This window comes from Aquarana catesbeiana, linkage group LG02, assembly GCF_042186555.1.
Source record: "Aquarana catesbeiana isolate 2022-GZ linkage group LG02, ASM4218655v1, whole genome shotgun sequence".
NCBI classification, from domain to species: Eukaryota; Metazoa; Chordata; class Amphibia; order Anura; family Ranidae; genus Aquarana; species Aquarana catesbeiana.
Window position 1 is genome coordinate 11,881,370 of NC_133325.1, and position 16,000 is coordinate 11,897,369.

The 16,000-nt window shown below is 48.4% G+C and overlaps 1 protein-coding gene across 1 annotated transcript; it reads right to left on the reverse strand.

The window, feature by feature from the left end:
- Nucleotides 1-2,459: 2,459 nt before the first annotated feature.
- LOC141126411 (olfactory receptor 6N1-like) lies at nt 2,460-3,437 on the reverse strand. The gene has a single exon (XM_073612356.1). It carries the CDS (start codon nt 3,435-3,437, stop codon nt 2,460-2,462), a length of 978 nt encoding a protein of 325 aa, XP_073468457.1.
- Nucleotides 3,438-16,000: the final 12,563 nt, after the last annotated feature.

Genomic DNA, 16,000 nt, shown 5'->3' on the forward strand with positions numbered 1-16,000 from the left:
TCAGTCACACAAACATTCACATTCTCATCAGGAATAGTCACAGTTTCTGATGTAATACCAGCTGTCTCCTGAAGCTGTGCTGTAGAGTCCTCAGCAGCTGTGGGGCAAACAACTTTAGACTCAGCTAAAGGGGGGTTAATTGGTTCTGTTGAATCTTGTAGTTCCTCTGCAGGAATGTCATTTTTTAAATGCATTTTTTGCTGCACTGCAGCATCAGCAGGCACAGCATTGCCACACATAGGACTAGCAGCCTGATTGTCACTGGGCACATTGTCTGTATCAGTCACAGTGTTCACAAAAACAGTTTTATGCACCACATGAGGCTTGACAGGCTTTACCTTGTCAGGCACATTATCTGTAATGTCCTCCTCATGAAATACCAACTGATCACCCCGCATAGGAGACTCCATTGCTTGGATTACCCTGAGCATGCCTCCTGAGTCCTGGGAAGGCATGGGGCTGCTTACCTCTCCCTGAGGGGGCAGGGGGTCTGAACTGGGGGTCTCCTCCTCCACCTCCATTTTTGTCATCCTGGCAAACCTTCGGTCATTGCAGAATTTTTCCTTAAAGGGCCCATCTCTGCCTTCCATCATGGCCACAATGGTCTCCTGGTGTTCAACCCGGACCTTGGCCAGTTGGCTCTCCGGATCCATGGACCCACGTCTCTGGCTATGCAAGCCCTCACGCTGTCTTCTCAAGCGCTTCACCTCCGTTCTCAGTTTATAGAGCTTGTCTCTCTCCCTATTCAGGACCTTAATCCCGGCCACCACTCGCTCCTGAATTGCCTCTGAGCCTTCATTCTCACCAGGGGCAGAGAGATCACAAGCCATGGTTTGCACAGGGGCAGGCATGTCACCTGATGGCCCAGGAGATGGCTGGGAGCCTCCAGCAGGAGAGGCCCTGCTGGCCTCCATGGCTTCCCCAGAAAGGAGCCAGGAGAGCTGGGAGAGATTTCCTCACCACTCCCCTCTCACACCGATCACCTGCAGCAGCTCCAGACAGCTTCCTCCTGACACACCTGTGCTCCAATGATGGGTGGGGCACTATTCCTCCCACTGATACCAATGATGGGGCACTATTCCTCCCACTGATACCAATGATGGGGCACTATTCCTCCCACTGATACCAATGATGGGGCACTATTCCTCCCACTGATACCAATGAGGGGACACTATTCCTCCCACTGATACCAATGATGGGGCATTATTCCTCCCACTGATACCAATGATGAGGCACTGTTCCTCCCAGTGATATCAGTAATGGGGCACTATTCCTCCCACTGATACCACTAATGGGGCAGCGTTCCTCCCACTAATGGCAATGATGGGAAAGGGTTTCTCACCTTGATACCAATGATGGGACACAATTCCTCCCACTGATGCCAATAATGGGGCACGATTATTCCCACTAATACCAATAATGGGATGGTATTCCAGCATTCCTCTCACTAATACTAATGATGAGGCACTATTCCTCTCACTTACACCAATGATGGAGTACTGTTCATCTTTCTGATACTAGTGATGTGGCATTACTCCTCCTCCTACAGACTACAGGTTCTGTGTAATTGTATTTACTCCCACTTACCATCCAGCCTGAGGCATTGTTTACTTCCACAGTTGCCAGGACATTTTCTACTCCTACTGGCCACAATCTAGCCCTCTGAAGGACAGTAAACTGGCCCTTTGTTTAAAAAAGATTAGAGGCTCCTCAATTATAGGGAATATGACATTGTACAAGCACGCTACCACCTAGTGGCAGAAAGTACTAAATACAGTTTACTTGTAGGAGAACAGTTGCACCTGTGTCTGTATAGACAGCATGCTAACACCCATAGATGGTACAAGAGACTACATTCCAGGACTAACAGGGAGGGTATAAAAGAATATTATTTGAACCAGTAGATAATACACAAGGCTAGGGTCCAGGACTAAGAAACACCGTATTCTGGACTCCCGAGCCGTTTTGTTGCCCTTCACTTCTACTGCTCTTGTTAGCCTTTCACTTGTAGGGGGTCATTTACGAAAGGCAAATAGACTTTGCATCACAAAGTGCACTGATAGTGTACTTTCAAGTGCAGTTGCTGTAGATCTGAGGGGGACATGCAAGGAAAATAAACAGCATTTTAGCTTGCACATGATTGGATAATAAAATCAGCAGAACTTCCCCTCATTTCAGATCTTCCCCTCAGATCTACAGTGACTTCACTTTCAAGTGCACTTGTAGTACAAAGTAGATTTGCCTTTCGTAAATAACCCCCATAGTTTCATTCCAGTACTGCAAATGAGGACAGCCAGACTTGAGATGTAAAGTAACAACAAAATACATGCGCAAAACCAGAAAGCTGTCCCCAAGATCACCATGTGCATGAGCTCCACTCCACTGGAATGTTATACTTATTTCTAAATTACAAGGCTTCCCAATTCCCAGATTTATTGATTATGAATGTATCATTCTGTTTATTCAGTAATTGTCTTAATCATGACATCTTTCTTCACTTTAAAACTCATAAATCTTATTACAGAGCTCATAAATGTCTGTTTTATGTCCTTGTTTCTGAAAAAGTATATAATAGGATTGCATATATGTGGTACATAGGAGTATACACAAAGGACAAACACGCTTAAGTCTGCATTAAAAACCAGGCTGAATTCATTGGCCAAGAACACGAACAGTCGCGGGGCGTAATGCGCAGTCATTGCAAAGAGATGCGTAGCACAGGTGTAAAAAGCCTTCCGCCAGGTCCCATTGCTGGCCGACAAACGGATAATATTAATGATGGTGATATACGACAACAGGATGAAACTTAACGGCACAAATTGTATAAACATGGAAAAGACAAACGTTGTCTTCTTGATGACGGAGACATCTTTGCAAGCCAGTGCAGTGACTGCTATGTTGGTGCACATTATAGTGTTGATTTTGTTATAACCACAAGGAGGCGCCTGCGAGTTCATCACCAGGGCTGTTAAGGCGGTACTGATTGCTGCAACCCAGCAGGTGCCACAAGACATGGCGACCACTCTGCTGGTGAAGATTGAGGAGTACCGCAGCGGCTTGCAGATGGCGAAGAAGCGGTCGATAGCCATAAGCATGAAGGTGTAGGAGTCAGTGGGGCCCAGGGTGTGGATCAGGAACATTTGAAGAAGGCATTCCGGAAAAGTCGTGGTAGCTCCAAACCAATACCTGGCTATGATTTTTGGTAATGTTACGGTGTCATAAAGGAGGTGAGAACATGAAAGGTTAGCTATGATGATGTACATCGGTTTACGTAAATGTTTCTTCATGATGACCAGACTAATAACAGTACCATTGGCAGACAAAGATGCAATGTAGATAAGAAGCATTACAAGGGAGACCGGAGCGTAGAATTCTGCTTTAAGTCCAGGAAATCCGATTAGAATGATCTCCTTTACTTCTGATTGATTCACCATCATCTGCCCAGTGTTAGAAAAAAAAAACAGTGATCACAAATAAAGGTGTAGGTCTGAGGTTTGGGGTGCCGGATATTTTTTGAAGCCCCTGTTCTGGTCAAGCTGAATCAGTTTCCTTTTAGGGCAACTCTTTAGAGTAAAATCCAAAAATTGCAGCGTGTCTCATGTAGACTAGAACTTGGTGATGGACATGCCAAAGTGATGTTCAGACGTTGATTCTACTTAGGGTTAAGTAGATTAAAAAACAAACGCATGTCTGAAGGTTCAGAAGGTCCCGCTGAATCAAGGCTACAAAAGGGTAATACAAAAAAGGCTACGTTTGTACATAATAAATGATAATTCAGGACATTTTTCATCATATATGCATGATCCTCTTAACATTGGGGTGGCTGAAGGCACAAATATGATATAAAATATAGAGCATATTTAAAAGTTGAATAAAACAAGAGTATTTAAATAAAACTATAACAAAGTATGAGTACAATAATAATAATCATGGCCTACATAGACGTTACCTCTAGTTACATAGTAACAAATTGAGGTAAAAGAAGACTGATGTCAATCAAATTGAATGCATTTTAGTTCCAAAGCTGTGCTAAGACAAAAACTCATTATAGTGGCTTCCATTAACGGGAGGACAAAGGAGTCGTGAAATTAAAATCGGTTCCCTCATTCATTCTCTTCACTGATTGATTGTATCACCCTAGCAGAAGATGCAGCTCATAGTAAGGACAGTTTCCAATCCAAATTTCAACTCGCTATACTGACGACCTTCAGCTCTTCCTTTGCCAGAAAATTTTCAAAGTTGAACTACTCAAAGTCTGGTGATGACCTCTTTGTCTTCAGTTGCGGTGTCACCGTATCACTTGCACAATCTTTGTGATAAAATAAAACGGATTAGACTGTATAAAATATATATATATATTTTTTTCTTTAAACGATCAGCATGTGCAATTTTTAATAATCACATAAATTCTCAATTTTTTTTTAATGAATACAGTGGACTTAACCTTGAAATCTTTCAAGCTTGGTTACGTCTTCCATGTACATAGAAACACAAAACTGTATAGAATATTGCCAGTGTTGTTTAACCACCTCTGCATGTTATTCCACCTTCCTTTCCAGGTAATTTTTCAGGTTTTAACATCCTGCACGTTCCTGCACTGCCTGTCTCCATATTTCCTAAGGGAACCAACTCTGATGCTCTCTCAGCCCCTTTGCCTGCTCTGGTTGGAATGCCTCCTCCATTCCTGTTGACAAGTAGCGGCACTCCCTTCAGCCTGTATCCTTCTCCCTAAGAAGGGTCTATCTCCCTAGCCTCCTTTGCACCCATTGATTGGTGGCATTATAGTAATTTAAATGAATGTCACAATTAATGGGCTCTGGGTTTGTAATAGTTCAGTCTACAATGGCACCGTACATAACACTATAGTCTTTTATTTTGATTGTGGTTAGCCTGACCCTGGATTATGTTTGTTGTCTGCTGCCTGCCCTAACCTCTGTCTGACCCTAGATTATGTTCATTGCTGGCTGCCTGCCCTGACCTCTGCCTTATCCTGGATTATGCTTGTTGTCTGCTGCCTGCCCTGACCTCTGCCTGATCCTGTATTATGCTTATCATCTGCTGCCAGCCCTACCCTCTATATAACTCTAGATTACACTCATTGTTTGCTGCCTGTCATTATATGTTCCTTACCTTGGATTCCGCTTATTGTCTGCTGTCTGTCCTGACCCCGGATTATGCTTTTTGTCTGCTGCCTGCCCCAACCTCTGCCTGATCCTGTATTATGCTTATCATCTGCCGCCAGCCCTATTCTCTATCTAACCCTATATTACACTCATTGTTTGCATGTCAAATGTGTCTCATATCTTGGCTACTGTTTTATGAAAGTTGGTCTGTTGAACAATAGAGTTTACTTTTTATTTTTAATAAAAAAATTAAAATAAATGTAAACCACTTTAGAGCAGCAATTCTCAGCCAGGGTTGTGTGGAAAGCCCCATACACACGATAAGACTTTGCACAAACTTTCCCTTGGATTTTTGTACAAAGGGCGTTGGCCATAAGTTTGTATTGCATACAGACGGCAGGACTTTTCCAGCCAACTTTCACCAAATTACATGGTTTTTGAGCTCTTTACCACCACCCTTTGGTCAACTTCTGTATTGTTGTCTCATATTTTATCAATCTTGCCGCTTTTATTGGTGAGATTGACACCTTGCGAGCCGGGTTCACACTGGTGCGGGGATCCGACTCGGATCCCCGCCAATACCAGGCACTCTGTTTGGTATGAATCTTGAGGGGGAACTCCCTGCCAAATTTTAAATAAAAAAACGGCATGGGTTCCCCTCCAGGGGCATACCAGGCCCTTAGATCTGGTATGGATTTTAAGGGGAACCCCTACGCCGGCGTGGGGGTCCTCCCAAAATCCACACCAGACTCTTATCCGAGCATGCAGCCCGGCCGGTCAGGAAAGGGGGTGGGGACGAGCGAGCACCCCCCTCCTGAACCGTACCAGGCCGCATGCCCTGCGGCCCCCCCACCCCAAAGCACCTTGTCCCCATGTTGATGAGGACAAGGGCATCTTCCCGACAACCCTGGCCGCTGGTTGTCGGGGTCTGCGGGCGGGGGCTTATCGGAATCCGGGAGCCTCCTTTAATAAGGGGGCCCCCAGATCCTGGCCCTCCACCCTATGTGAATGAGTATGGGGTACATCGTACCCCTACCCATTCACCTAGGGAAAAAAAGTGTCAATAAAAAAACACACTACACAGGTTTTAAAAGTAATTTATTAGGCAGCTCTGGGGGTCTTCTTCCGACTTCGGGGGTCCCTCCAGCGTCTTCTCCCGGTGTCCGGATCTTCTGCCGACTCCTCCGCTATCTTCTGCCACTCTTTTGCTAGCAGTGGCCCGGACTTCTGCGTCGTCGTCTTCTCTTCTCTTCTTCTGATGTTGACCCGACGCTCTCTCCAGCTGGAATGCTCTCTGAGCGCTCCGCTATGACTTATATAGGCGGTGACCCCGCCCCCCAGTGCATGCTGGGACTGTGAGGTCATAAGGGGGTGTGACCATAGGATGATATGACCACGCCCTCTTGTGACCTCACAGTCCCAGCATGCCCCAGGACTGTGATGTCATGGGGGGCGGGGTCACCGCCTATATAAGTCATAGCGGAGCGCCCAGACAGCATTACAGCCGGAGTGAGCGTTGTGTCAACATCTCTGGAAGAGAAGAGGGGAGAAGACATCTCTGAAGACTGGGCTCCTCCCCTAGCAAAAGAGCGGCAAAAGAGCAGAAGATAGCGGAGGAGCCCGGCAGAAGAATGAAGGCACCAGAGAGGAACCAGAGAGTGCGGAGATGACACCGGAGAGAGGGAGAAGAGGCCTGAGAGACCCCCGAAGTCGGCAGAAGAACCCCGAAGTCGGAAGAAGACCCCCAAAGTCGGAAGAAGACTCCTGGAGCTGCCTAATAAATTACTTTTAAAACCTGTGTAGTGTGTTTTTTTTAATTGACACTTTTTTCCCTAGGTGAATGGGTAGGGGTACGATGTACCCCATACTCACTCACATAGGGTGGGGGGCAGGGATCTGGGGGCCCCCTTATTAAAGGGGGCTCCCGGATTCCGATAAGCCCCCCGACAACCAACGGCCAGGGTTGTCGGGAAGAGGCCCTTGTACTCATCAACATGGGGACAAGGTGCTTTGGGGTGGGGGGGGCTGGTACGGCTCAGGAGGGGGGATGCTCGCTCGTCCCCACCCAATTTCCTGACCGGCTGGGCTGCGTGCTCGGATAGGGGTCTGGTATGGATTTGGGGGGGACCCCCACACTGTTTTTCCGGCGTAGGGGGGTTACCCTTAAAATCCATACCAGACCTAAGGGCCCGGTATGCCCCCAGAGGGGAATTCCCTCTCGCGCCGGCCGCAATAGGAAAATGTGTTTTTCCTATTGCAGCCAGCACGAGATGTACAGTACCCTGTCGCCAAGAACCTGCACGATGGGTTTGCGCTGGAAACATTCTCGTGGCCGCATACTGTAGTTTGTACAAAAGTCCGATGCTTTTGTGTACACACGATCAGACTTTGCTCCATCTGACTTTTGTTGCCGGAAAGTTTGTGCGTTCGCACAGCCAACAAAAGTCCGATGGAAACAGACAAAGTTTGTCCGATGGAGCGTACACGCGGTCGGATGTTGCTCCAAAACAGCTAATTTGCATGTTTGTTGTCAAAAAGTCAGATCGTGTGTACGGGCCTGAACTCTTATGCCCTGTACACACAAACTGACTTTTTGACCAGACTGGTCCAACGGACCGAATCCGGCGGACAATTCGACCGTGTGTGGGCTTCAGCGGACTGTTTCTGTCCAAAATCTGACGAACATGTTTCAAATCTTTATGTCGGAACTCTGCCGGACCCAGTTCCTATCGAGAAATTTGCTCTTCTGTATGCTAGTCCAACGGACGAAAACCCACGCTAAGGCAGCTATTGGCTACTGGCTATCAACTTCCTTATTTTAGTCCGGTCGTACGTCATCACGTACGAATCCATCAGATTTTGGTGTGATCGTGTGTAGGCAAGTCCATTTGTTCGAAAGTCCGTTGGAAGTCCATTGAAAGTCTGTCGGAAAGACTGACGGACCTTTATTGCCAAAAAGTCCGCCCGTGTGTACAGGGCATTAGGTCCCTCCAAAGGTTTTTAGGGGTTCTTTGAACTATGCCTAAAGCTTACCATACTTGCCTCCGTTTTTTTGTTTCCCCAGAGGGCTGAACCAAAAAAATAAAAACAAATGGATTCCCTCATTTTTACATTTGAGGTGGATGGGGGAATCCTCTCCACTACTCTATTGTATTCTGACAAGGGGGGAATTCCTCCACTGTCAGAATACACAGATCAGCAGCCACTGTTTTTTTCCAACGCCTGTGATTGTTCAATATAGCATTGGACCCTTTCATGGAGATTCCTGGAGTGCTGGTAAACAGGGCTGGGACAAGGAATGGCCACGACAAGGGGTGGGCGAGAGGGACGGCTGCCCAGGGCGCAATGGTTTTATTGTAGGAATGGGGGCAGTTTCCTTCTGTTACAAGGCTGAGAGAAGTAGTGACAACAGCATCACCACTGCTGTCAGCCTAACGCTGGGAGCAGCAAGGAGGGGAGGAGGGAGCAGGGATGTGGTGCGGGCTGTGTTCTCACTCCCCTTCATCCTTCCTGATAGTGCAGCACTCTTGTATTAACAAGCAGGCAACGATGTTCACAGACACAGCCCACACTGCCGAGTAGACAAGTATCCAGGAGAGAGCCGGGAGTGGAGGAGAGAGCTATCAACACAAGCATGTGCCCAGTGTTAACACTGAGCTGCACAGAGATTTTGAAAAGTAAGAGACTGCTGGGCGTAGGATCCCCTAAGGGGGAGCGTTGGATGACCTTGTTCTGGCACTGCTGGTGGCATATCCTTATTCCACAGGGAACACAACACCTCACTGCTAATGCAAAAGTCCCCTTACCTACATTGGCAGAGCCTGGTAGAATATTGCAGGCCATGAATTCCCACACATGTCGCTCCCTTCACAAAAAGGACATCAGGGCCAGCGCCACCAATAGGCGAGGTAAGCAATGGCCCAGAGCGCACTTCAGTCGGAGGCAACGCCGGCAGGGGAAGACTGGGCCGGGGCTGCATGTATTTGTGGGGCCCAAGGCATCTGGGCTGCTCCTTGGGCCAGTGCCACTCACCCGGCCTCTCTACGCAGGTCCAGGTGTGCTGCGCTGCAGCCATTTGCCTCCCCCTCTGATGAGGTGCATTCCTCCACAGCAGCCTATTGCCCCCAACCCCCTGCCTCGGGAATCCTCTGGTCTGGTACGGCCTGTTGTGCGAGAATGGCGGACAGGGAGGGGAGGGGCGGTGCATGGTGCAGATGGCGGAGCAGTTGGTGCAGAGGTACAGCGGCTGTTGGTGGACCAGCGGGGGATACCGAGGAGCGGCTGGGTGGCGGGACCCCAAAGGAGTACTCTGTGTGTCCGGTGCTGGGGAGAACCTGACCATGGAGTCTGGAGGGCATGGAGAGGTGAGAAGGATCCACTGATGTACATTGTACTGGGGAGGGTGGTGTCCTGTGAGCAGTGCAGGACTGTACTGAGGGCTGGAGTTGTACAGGACTTTCCAGCCAGAGTATGAATTAGGTAGGTGAGTGTGGTGGTCAGATGGGTCAGTGCATACCTCCCAACTTTCTGAGATGGGAATGAGGGACGCCTATTAGCAAAAGTATGTAGGCATAGGACACACCCCCTGCCACCCCCCCCCTTTAAAGGAGAATAGTACACAAAAGATGATTGGTTAAACCCACAAGTGCTTTTTTACCACTACTATTCTTTTATGTTGGCTTTGGAATTTACAAATGCAGCAATTTAGAAATTGGGTGAAAGGTTTAGCGCTGGAAAACACTTTTTGATAGATAAGTAGTGCATTTTATATCCGTTTCAGCCCCGGAAGGATTTACCCCCTTCGTGACCAGAGCACTTTTTGCGATTTGGCACTGCGTCGCTTTAACTGACAATTGCGCGGTCGTGCGACGTGTCTCCGAAACAAAATTAACGTCCTTTTTTTTCCACAAATAGAGCTTTCTTTTGGTGGTATTTGATCATCTCTGCAATTTTTATTTTTTGCGCCATAAACAAAATAAGAGCGACAATTTTGAAACAAAACACATTATTTTTTACATTTTGCTATAATATATATCCCCCAAAAATATATAAAAAAAACATTTTTTTTCCTCAGTTTAGGCCAATCTGTATTCTTCTACATATTTTTGGTAAAAAAAATCGCAATAAGTGTTTATTGATTTGTTTGCGCAAAAGTTATAGCATTTACAAAATAGGGGATAGTTTTAATACATTTTTATTAATATTTTTTTTTTACTAGTAATGGCGGCGATTAGCAATTTTTATTGTGACTGCGACGTTATGGCGTACATGTCGGACATTTTTGGGACCATTGTCATTTATACAGCAATCAGTGCTATAAAAATGCATTGATTCCTGTATAAATGACACTGGCAGTGAAGGGGTTAACCACTAGGGGGCGAGGAGGGGTTAAATCAGTACTAGGGGCAGTGCCACTCACCCGGCCGCTCTACGCAGGTCCAGGTGTGCTGCGCTGCAGCCATTTGCCTCCCCCTCTGATGAGGTGCATTCCTCCACAGCAGCCTATTGCCCCCAACCCCCTGCCTCGGGAATCCTCTGGTCTGGTACGGCCTGTTGTGCGAGAATGGCGGACAGGGAGGGAAGGGGCGGTGCATGGTGCAGATGGCGGAGCAGTTGGTGCAGAGGTACAGCGGCTGTTGGTGGACCAGCGGGGGATACCGAGGAGCGGCTGGGTGGCGGGACCCCAAAGGAGTACTCTGTGTGTCCGGTGCTGGGGAGCGGCTGTTTGCGCAAAAGTTATAGCATTTACAAAATAGGAGATAGTTTTAATACATTTTTATTAATATTTTTTTTTTACTAGTAATGGCGGCGATTAGCAATTTTTATTGTGACTGCGACGTTATGGCGTACATGTCGGACATTTTTGGGACCATTGTCATTTATACAGCAATCAGTGCTAAAAAAATGCATTGATTCCTGTATAAATGACACTGGCAGTGAAGGGGTTAACCACTAGGGGGCGAGGAGGGGTTAAATCAGTACTAGGGGCGTGTTTCTAACTGTAGGGGGGTTGGGCTGTGTTTGTCACTACGCTGATCACTGCTCCCGATCACAGGGAGCAGAGATCAGTGACACTTGTCACTAGGCAGAACGGAGAGATGCTGTTTACATCTCCGTGAGGCAATCGCAGGTATCCCCGCGGCGATCGAGTCCGCAGGACCCGCGACCCGACTCACGGAGCTCACGGAAGGCGCGCGGCGGCAAATTCAAAGTAACGTACAGGTACATTACTTTGCGCAGCCATGCCATTCTGCTGACGTATATGTACAGGAGCCGGTCGGGAACCGGATATACAAATATATAAATCGGACGAAAATGAGGCACAAATAAGGAGGAATGAGGGACAGAGGGACATTGTTTCAAATCAGGGACAGTCCCTCGAAATCAGGGACAGTTGGGAGCTATGGTCAGTGTGGTGGTCAGGTAGGTGAGTGTGGTGGTCAGGTAGGAGAGTGTGGTGGTCAGGTAGGAGAGTGTGGTGGTCAGGTAGGAGAGTGTGGTGGTCAGGTAGGTGAGTGTGGTGGTCAGGTAGGAGAGTGTGGTGGTCAGGTAGGTGAGTGTGGTGGTCAGGTAGGTGAGTGTAAGTGAGTGTGGTGGTCAGGTAGGAGAGTGTGGTGGTCAGGTAGGTGAGTGTGGTGGTCAGGTAGGTGAGTGTAAGTGAGTGTGGTGGTCAGGTAGGTGAGTGTGGTGGTCAGGTAGGAGAGTGTGGTGGTCAGGTAGGAGAGTGTGGTGGTCAGGTAGGTGAGTGTGGTGGTCAGGTAGGAGAGTGTGGTGGTCAGGTAGGTGAGTGTGGTGGTCAGGTAGGTGAGTGTAGGTGAGTGTGGTGGTCAGGTAGGTGAGTGTGGTGGTCAGGTAGGTGAGTGTAGGTGAGTGTGGTGGTCAGGTAGGAGAGTGTGGTGGTCAGGTAGGAGAGTGTGGTGGTCAGGTAGGTGAGTGTGGTGGTCAGGTAGGAGAGTGTGGTGGTCAGGTAGGTGAGTGTGGTGGTCAGGTAGGTGAGTGTAGGTGAGTGTGGTGGTCAGGTAGGAGAGTGTGGTGGTCAGGTAGGTGAGTGTAGGTGAGTGTGGTGGTCAGGTAGGTGAGTGTGGTGGTCAGGTAGGAGAGTGTGGTGGTCAGGTAGGAGAGTGTGGTGGTCAGGTAGGAGAGTGTGGTGGTCAGGTAGGTGAGTGTGGTGGTCAGGTAGGTGAGTGTGGTGGTCAGGTAGGTGAGTGTGGTGGTCAGGTAGGTGAGTGTAGGTGAGTGTGGTGGTCAGGTAGGTGAGTGTGGTGGTCAGGTAGGTGAGTGTAGGTGAGTGTGGTGGTCAGGTAGGAGAGTGTGGTGGTCAGGTAGGAGAGTGTGGTGGTCAGGTAGGTGAGTGTGGTGGTCAGGTAGGAGAGTGTGGTGGTCAGGTAGGTGAGTGTGGTGGTCAGGTAGGTGAGTGTAGGTGAGTGTGGTGGTCAGGTAGGAGAGTGTGGTGGTCAGGTAGGTGAGTGTAGGTGAGTGTGGTGGTCAGGTAGGTGAGTGTGGTGGTCAGGTAGGAGAGTGTGGTGGTCAGGTAGGTGAGTGTAGGTGAGTGTGGTGGTCAGGTAGGTGAGTGTGGTGGTCAGGTAGGAGAGTGTGGTGGTCAGGTAGGAGAGTGTGTCGGTCAGGTGGGTCAGTGTACATAACAGAAAAGCAAGCAGTGAACATATTAAAATAAAAGATCCCACAAGCCCCTTTTTTGGCTTTGCCTAACTACAAGAGGCCCCTTTACCTGTTGATAAGGGCTAAGGGGGGGACATGCCATGCTTCTGGGGTATTGACCCAAAATATGGAGACAAACAAAAACACGTGGGAAATTTTACTGCCAGGTTGGACCCTGTCATTTCTGCTTTGTCTGCACGTGGAAAATTTGTAGCTGCTGCTGCTGCATTTTTGGTAGAAAAAACAGCAGCAGGCTCCAGTCGCAGGATGAACTCACATGAGATATTTAGGTGCCAGGACACATTTTGCCTAAATATTGTATGTATTGCATGTGTTCCTGAAACTGTCAATTCACTAGACCATTTTGCAGAAAAGCTGAAAACGCTTGGTAAATGCTGCATGAAAAGGTGTTAAAATCCATTCACAGAAGGGAAAAAAAAGGGAATAAATAATTAAATGCATGCGGAAATTAAGCGGTGGTCCGGGCATGAGGAATGTGTGGAATGTGTACTGGTTGTTAACAGTAGCAGCCAGTCCTTTAGGGGCACCCGGGCGCTGCCCCCTCTATCCAAGGCCGCCACCCCCTATTCATGCGTCCAGCCCCTTTCAGGATGCCGGGGGTGGCAGCCTTGGATGAATTACAGTGGCGGGGGTGTTTTTTGAAGCACCTGATTAGAGCCATAGGCTCTAATAGGCTTCAAAATAGGGTGGGCTCGTGGCGCAGAGCTTTGTGCCATGAGCCCACCCAGGTGTTACAACAGCAAATATTCACTGTTGCAACACTGATCCTCCTCCCAGCCAATCAGGAAGAGGGTCTGATACCTGTCACCTGATTGGATGAAAGGACAGGCGATCCTATTGGACGCCTAGGAGGAGGGGAGGAGACGCATTGCGGAAGCGAGAAGGAGAAGTCACAGGAGCCACTGCCCGATGCCCGCCGCAACTTGATGTCCATCGATGCCTCGATCCCCGCCAATGCCTGATGTGCCCGCCGCCTAGATGGGGTAAGTGCGGGGGGGGGTTGAGATGCTGTGGGGGGGTGGATGTTTGCCGCCCCCCCCAGCAAAAAAACACCAGCCGCCACTCGTTGTTAAGGAGCAGGTGCCTGTCGGACGCTGTGATCAAGGATGAATGGACATCGCGGGACAGTTTTTTCTTTTTAATAAAGGACTCGTCCCAAATTGTCTACTGTAATTTTTAACATGTTGACACTTTTTTGATGAATGTGTAGGGATACAATGTACCCAATACCCATTCACATAGGGGGGGGCAGGATCTGGGGGTCCTCTTGTTAAAGGGGGCTTCCAGATTCTGATAAGCCCCCCACTCGCAGATCCCCACAACCACTGAGCAAGGGTTGTGGGGATGAGGCCCTTCTCCCCATCAACATGGGGACAAGGTGTTTTGGGGGAAACCCCAAAGCATCCTCCCCATGTTGAGGGCATGTGGCCTGGTACCTCTCTCATCCCCCCCCCCTTTTTTATGCGGCCTGCCAGGTTGCGTGCTCGGATAAGGGTCTGGTGTGGATTTTGGGGGGACCCCTACGCCATTTTTTGGGGGGGCGCAGGATTCCACTTAAAACCCATACCAGATCTGAAGGATTTTTGGGGGACCCCCACGCATTTTTTTTATCTTGATGCGGGAGTCCCCTTAATATTTATACCTGACCCAAAGGGCCTGGAAATGGACTGGGGGAGGTAACCCATGCCATTTTTTTCAATGTTTTTTTATCGTGAGCAGTTTTAAATGACTTTTTTTCCTTTAGAAATGTAATTTTGCTGTGGTACTTTTCTAAACACAGGAAAAATGCACCACTTTACAGGCATACTAAGGGGGCCTCCCCCAGGCACGATATTTGAAGGATTGTTTTCATTTTAGTGTTTCACTTTAACCACTTGCCGCCCGCCCAGCCATCAAATGATGGCTGGGCGGCGCGGCTCTCGTTCTGGGTGTATGTCATATGACAGCCTCCCAGAACGACTGATCTTGTGCGCCTCCGGGGGCGTGCAGAGCGGCGATCGCGGCCGCGCCATGTTGCTAGGACACGCCGCGACCCTGATCTGCCCCGATCTACCCCGAGCTGCCGTGGCTCTTTAAACGCGTGATTGGCTGTGTCCAATCACAGCCGTTCACATGTAAACACGGAGATGCCGGTAATCGTCTCTCCTCGCCTCACACTGACAGAGGCATCTCCTCCTGTTTTGCCCCAGTTGAAGAACCCTTAGTGTCGAAACCGGTCGGGCTAGCATTTCTTGCATCCCACATTGCATTTACTTTATTTTATGCCCATTCCTGTGATCACTTTTATTGATTGATGTTTACCATCTGACCTTTTATTATTAATAAACCCTATTGGTTTTTGACCTGCACCATTGGAGTCCTTCTCCTTCCTTCTGCTTTTACATGATTACTCCCCGGAGCCCTCACAGAACATCTTTGAAGACGGCTATCTAACAGAGGAGTACTTGGAGCCTTCACGGTCCAGGAGCTGAGGATACCACCTTGAACTGGTTCCTTCCATCTGTGTCCAGTACCTAAGCGACATCTGATGAATACAATAACATCTGATATACACAACATAAGATCTCAAGCCTGTCTGACCCCTCTGTCGTATGACATTTGGGGTCCATCACAGATGGTAAGAGTACCCATTTATATCTTGAGTTTCGCTGTTGTTGACTACAGACAAGCCTTACACTGATTGTTTCACGATTGGGATTACCTCCACATGAGGGACATATCATTTGATATTTTTTGGTGAACATTTTCTCTCACACCCTCACTGGGTTATATTCAGCTTAGCCAATTTATATTGCTTTTTGGTTTTATTAGATGTGTTATCCAGTTTTCATTTCTGTGATTTATTTTCACCTTCTAGTAGCGCTACACTATTATTATATTATCTCCTCACAGTGGACAGCTAAGTATGTAATCAGGGCACTGATCATCAATGATTGCCCACCATTGCCAGCAATCAGTGCCAACCAGTGCCCACAATTGCCACCAATCTGTGTCCGCAAGTGCCAGCAATCAATGCCCATAAGTGCCAGCAATCAGTGGCCATTAGTGATGCCAGTCAGTGCTGGATATTAGTGCTGCCCATCAATGCCCATCACTACTGCCCATCAATGCTCATCACTGCTGCCCATCAATGCCACCCATCAATACCCATCAGTGCCACCCATCAGTGCCGCCTTAATATGCCCACCAGTGCTGCC

Coding starts and splice junctions, on each gene's coding strand:
- LOC141126411 (XM_073612356.1), bottom strand. CDS start 3,437: ATGATGGTGAATCAATCAGAAGTAAAGGAGATCATTCTAATCGGATTT.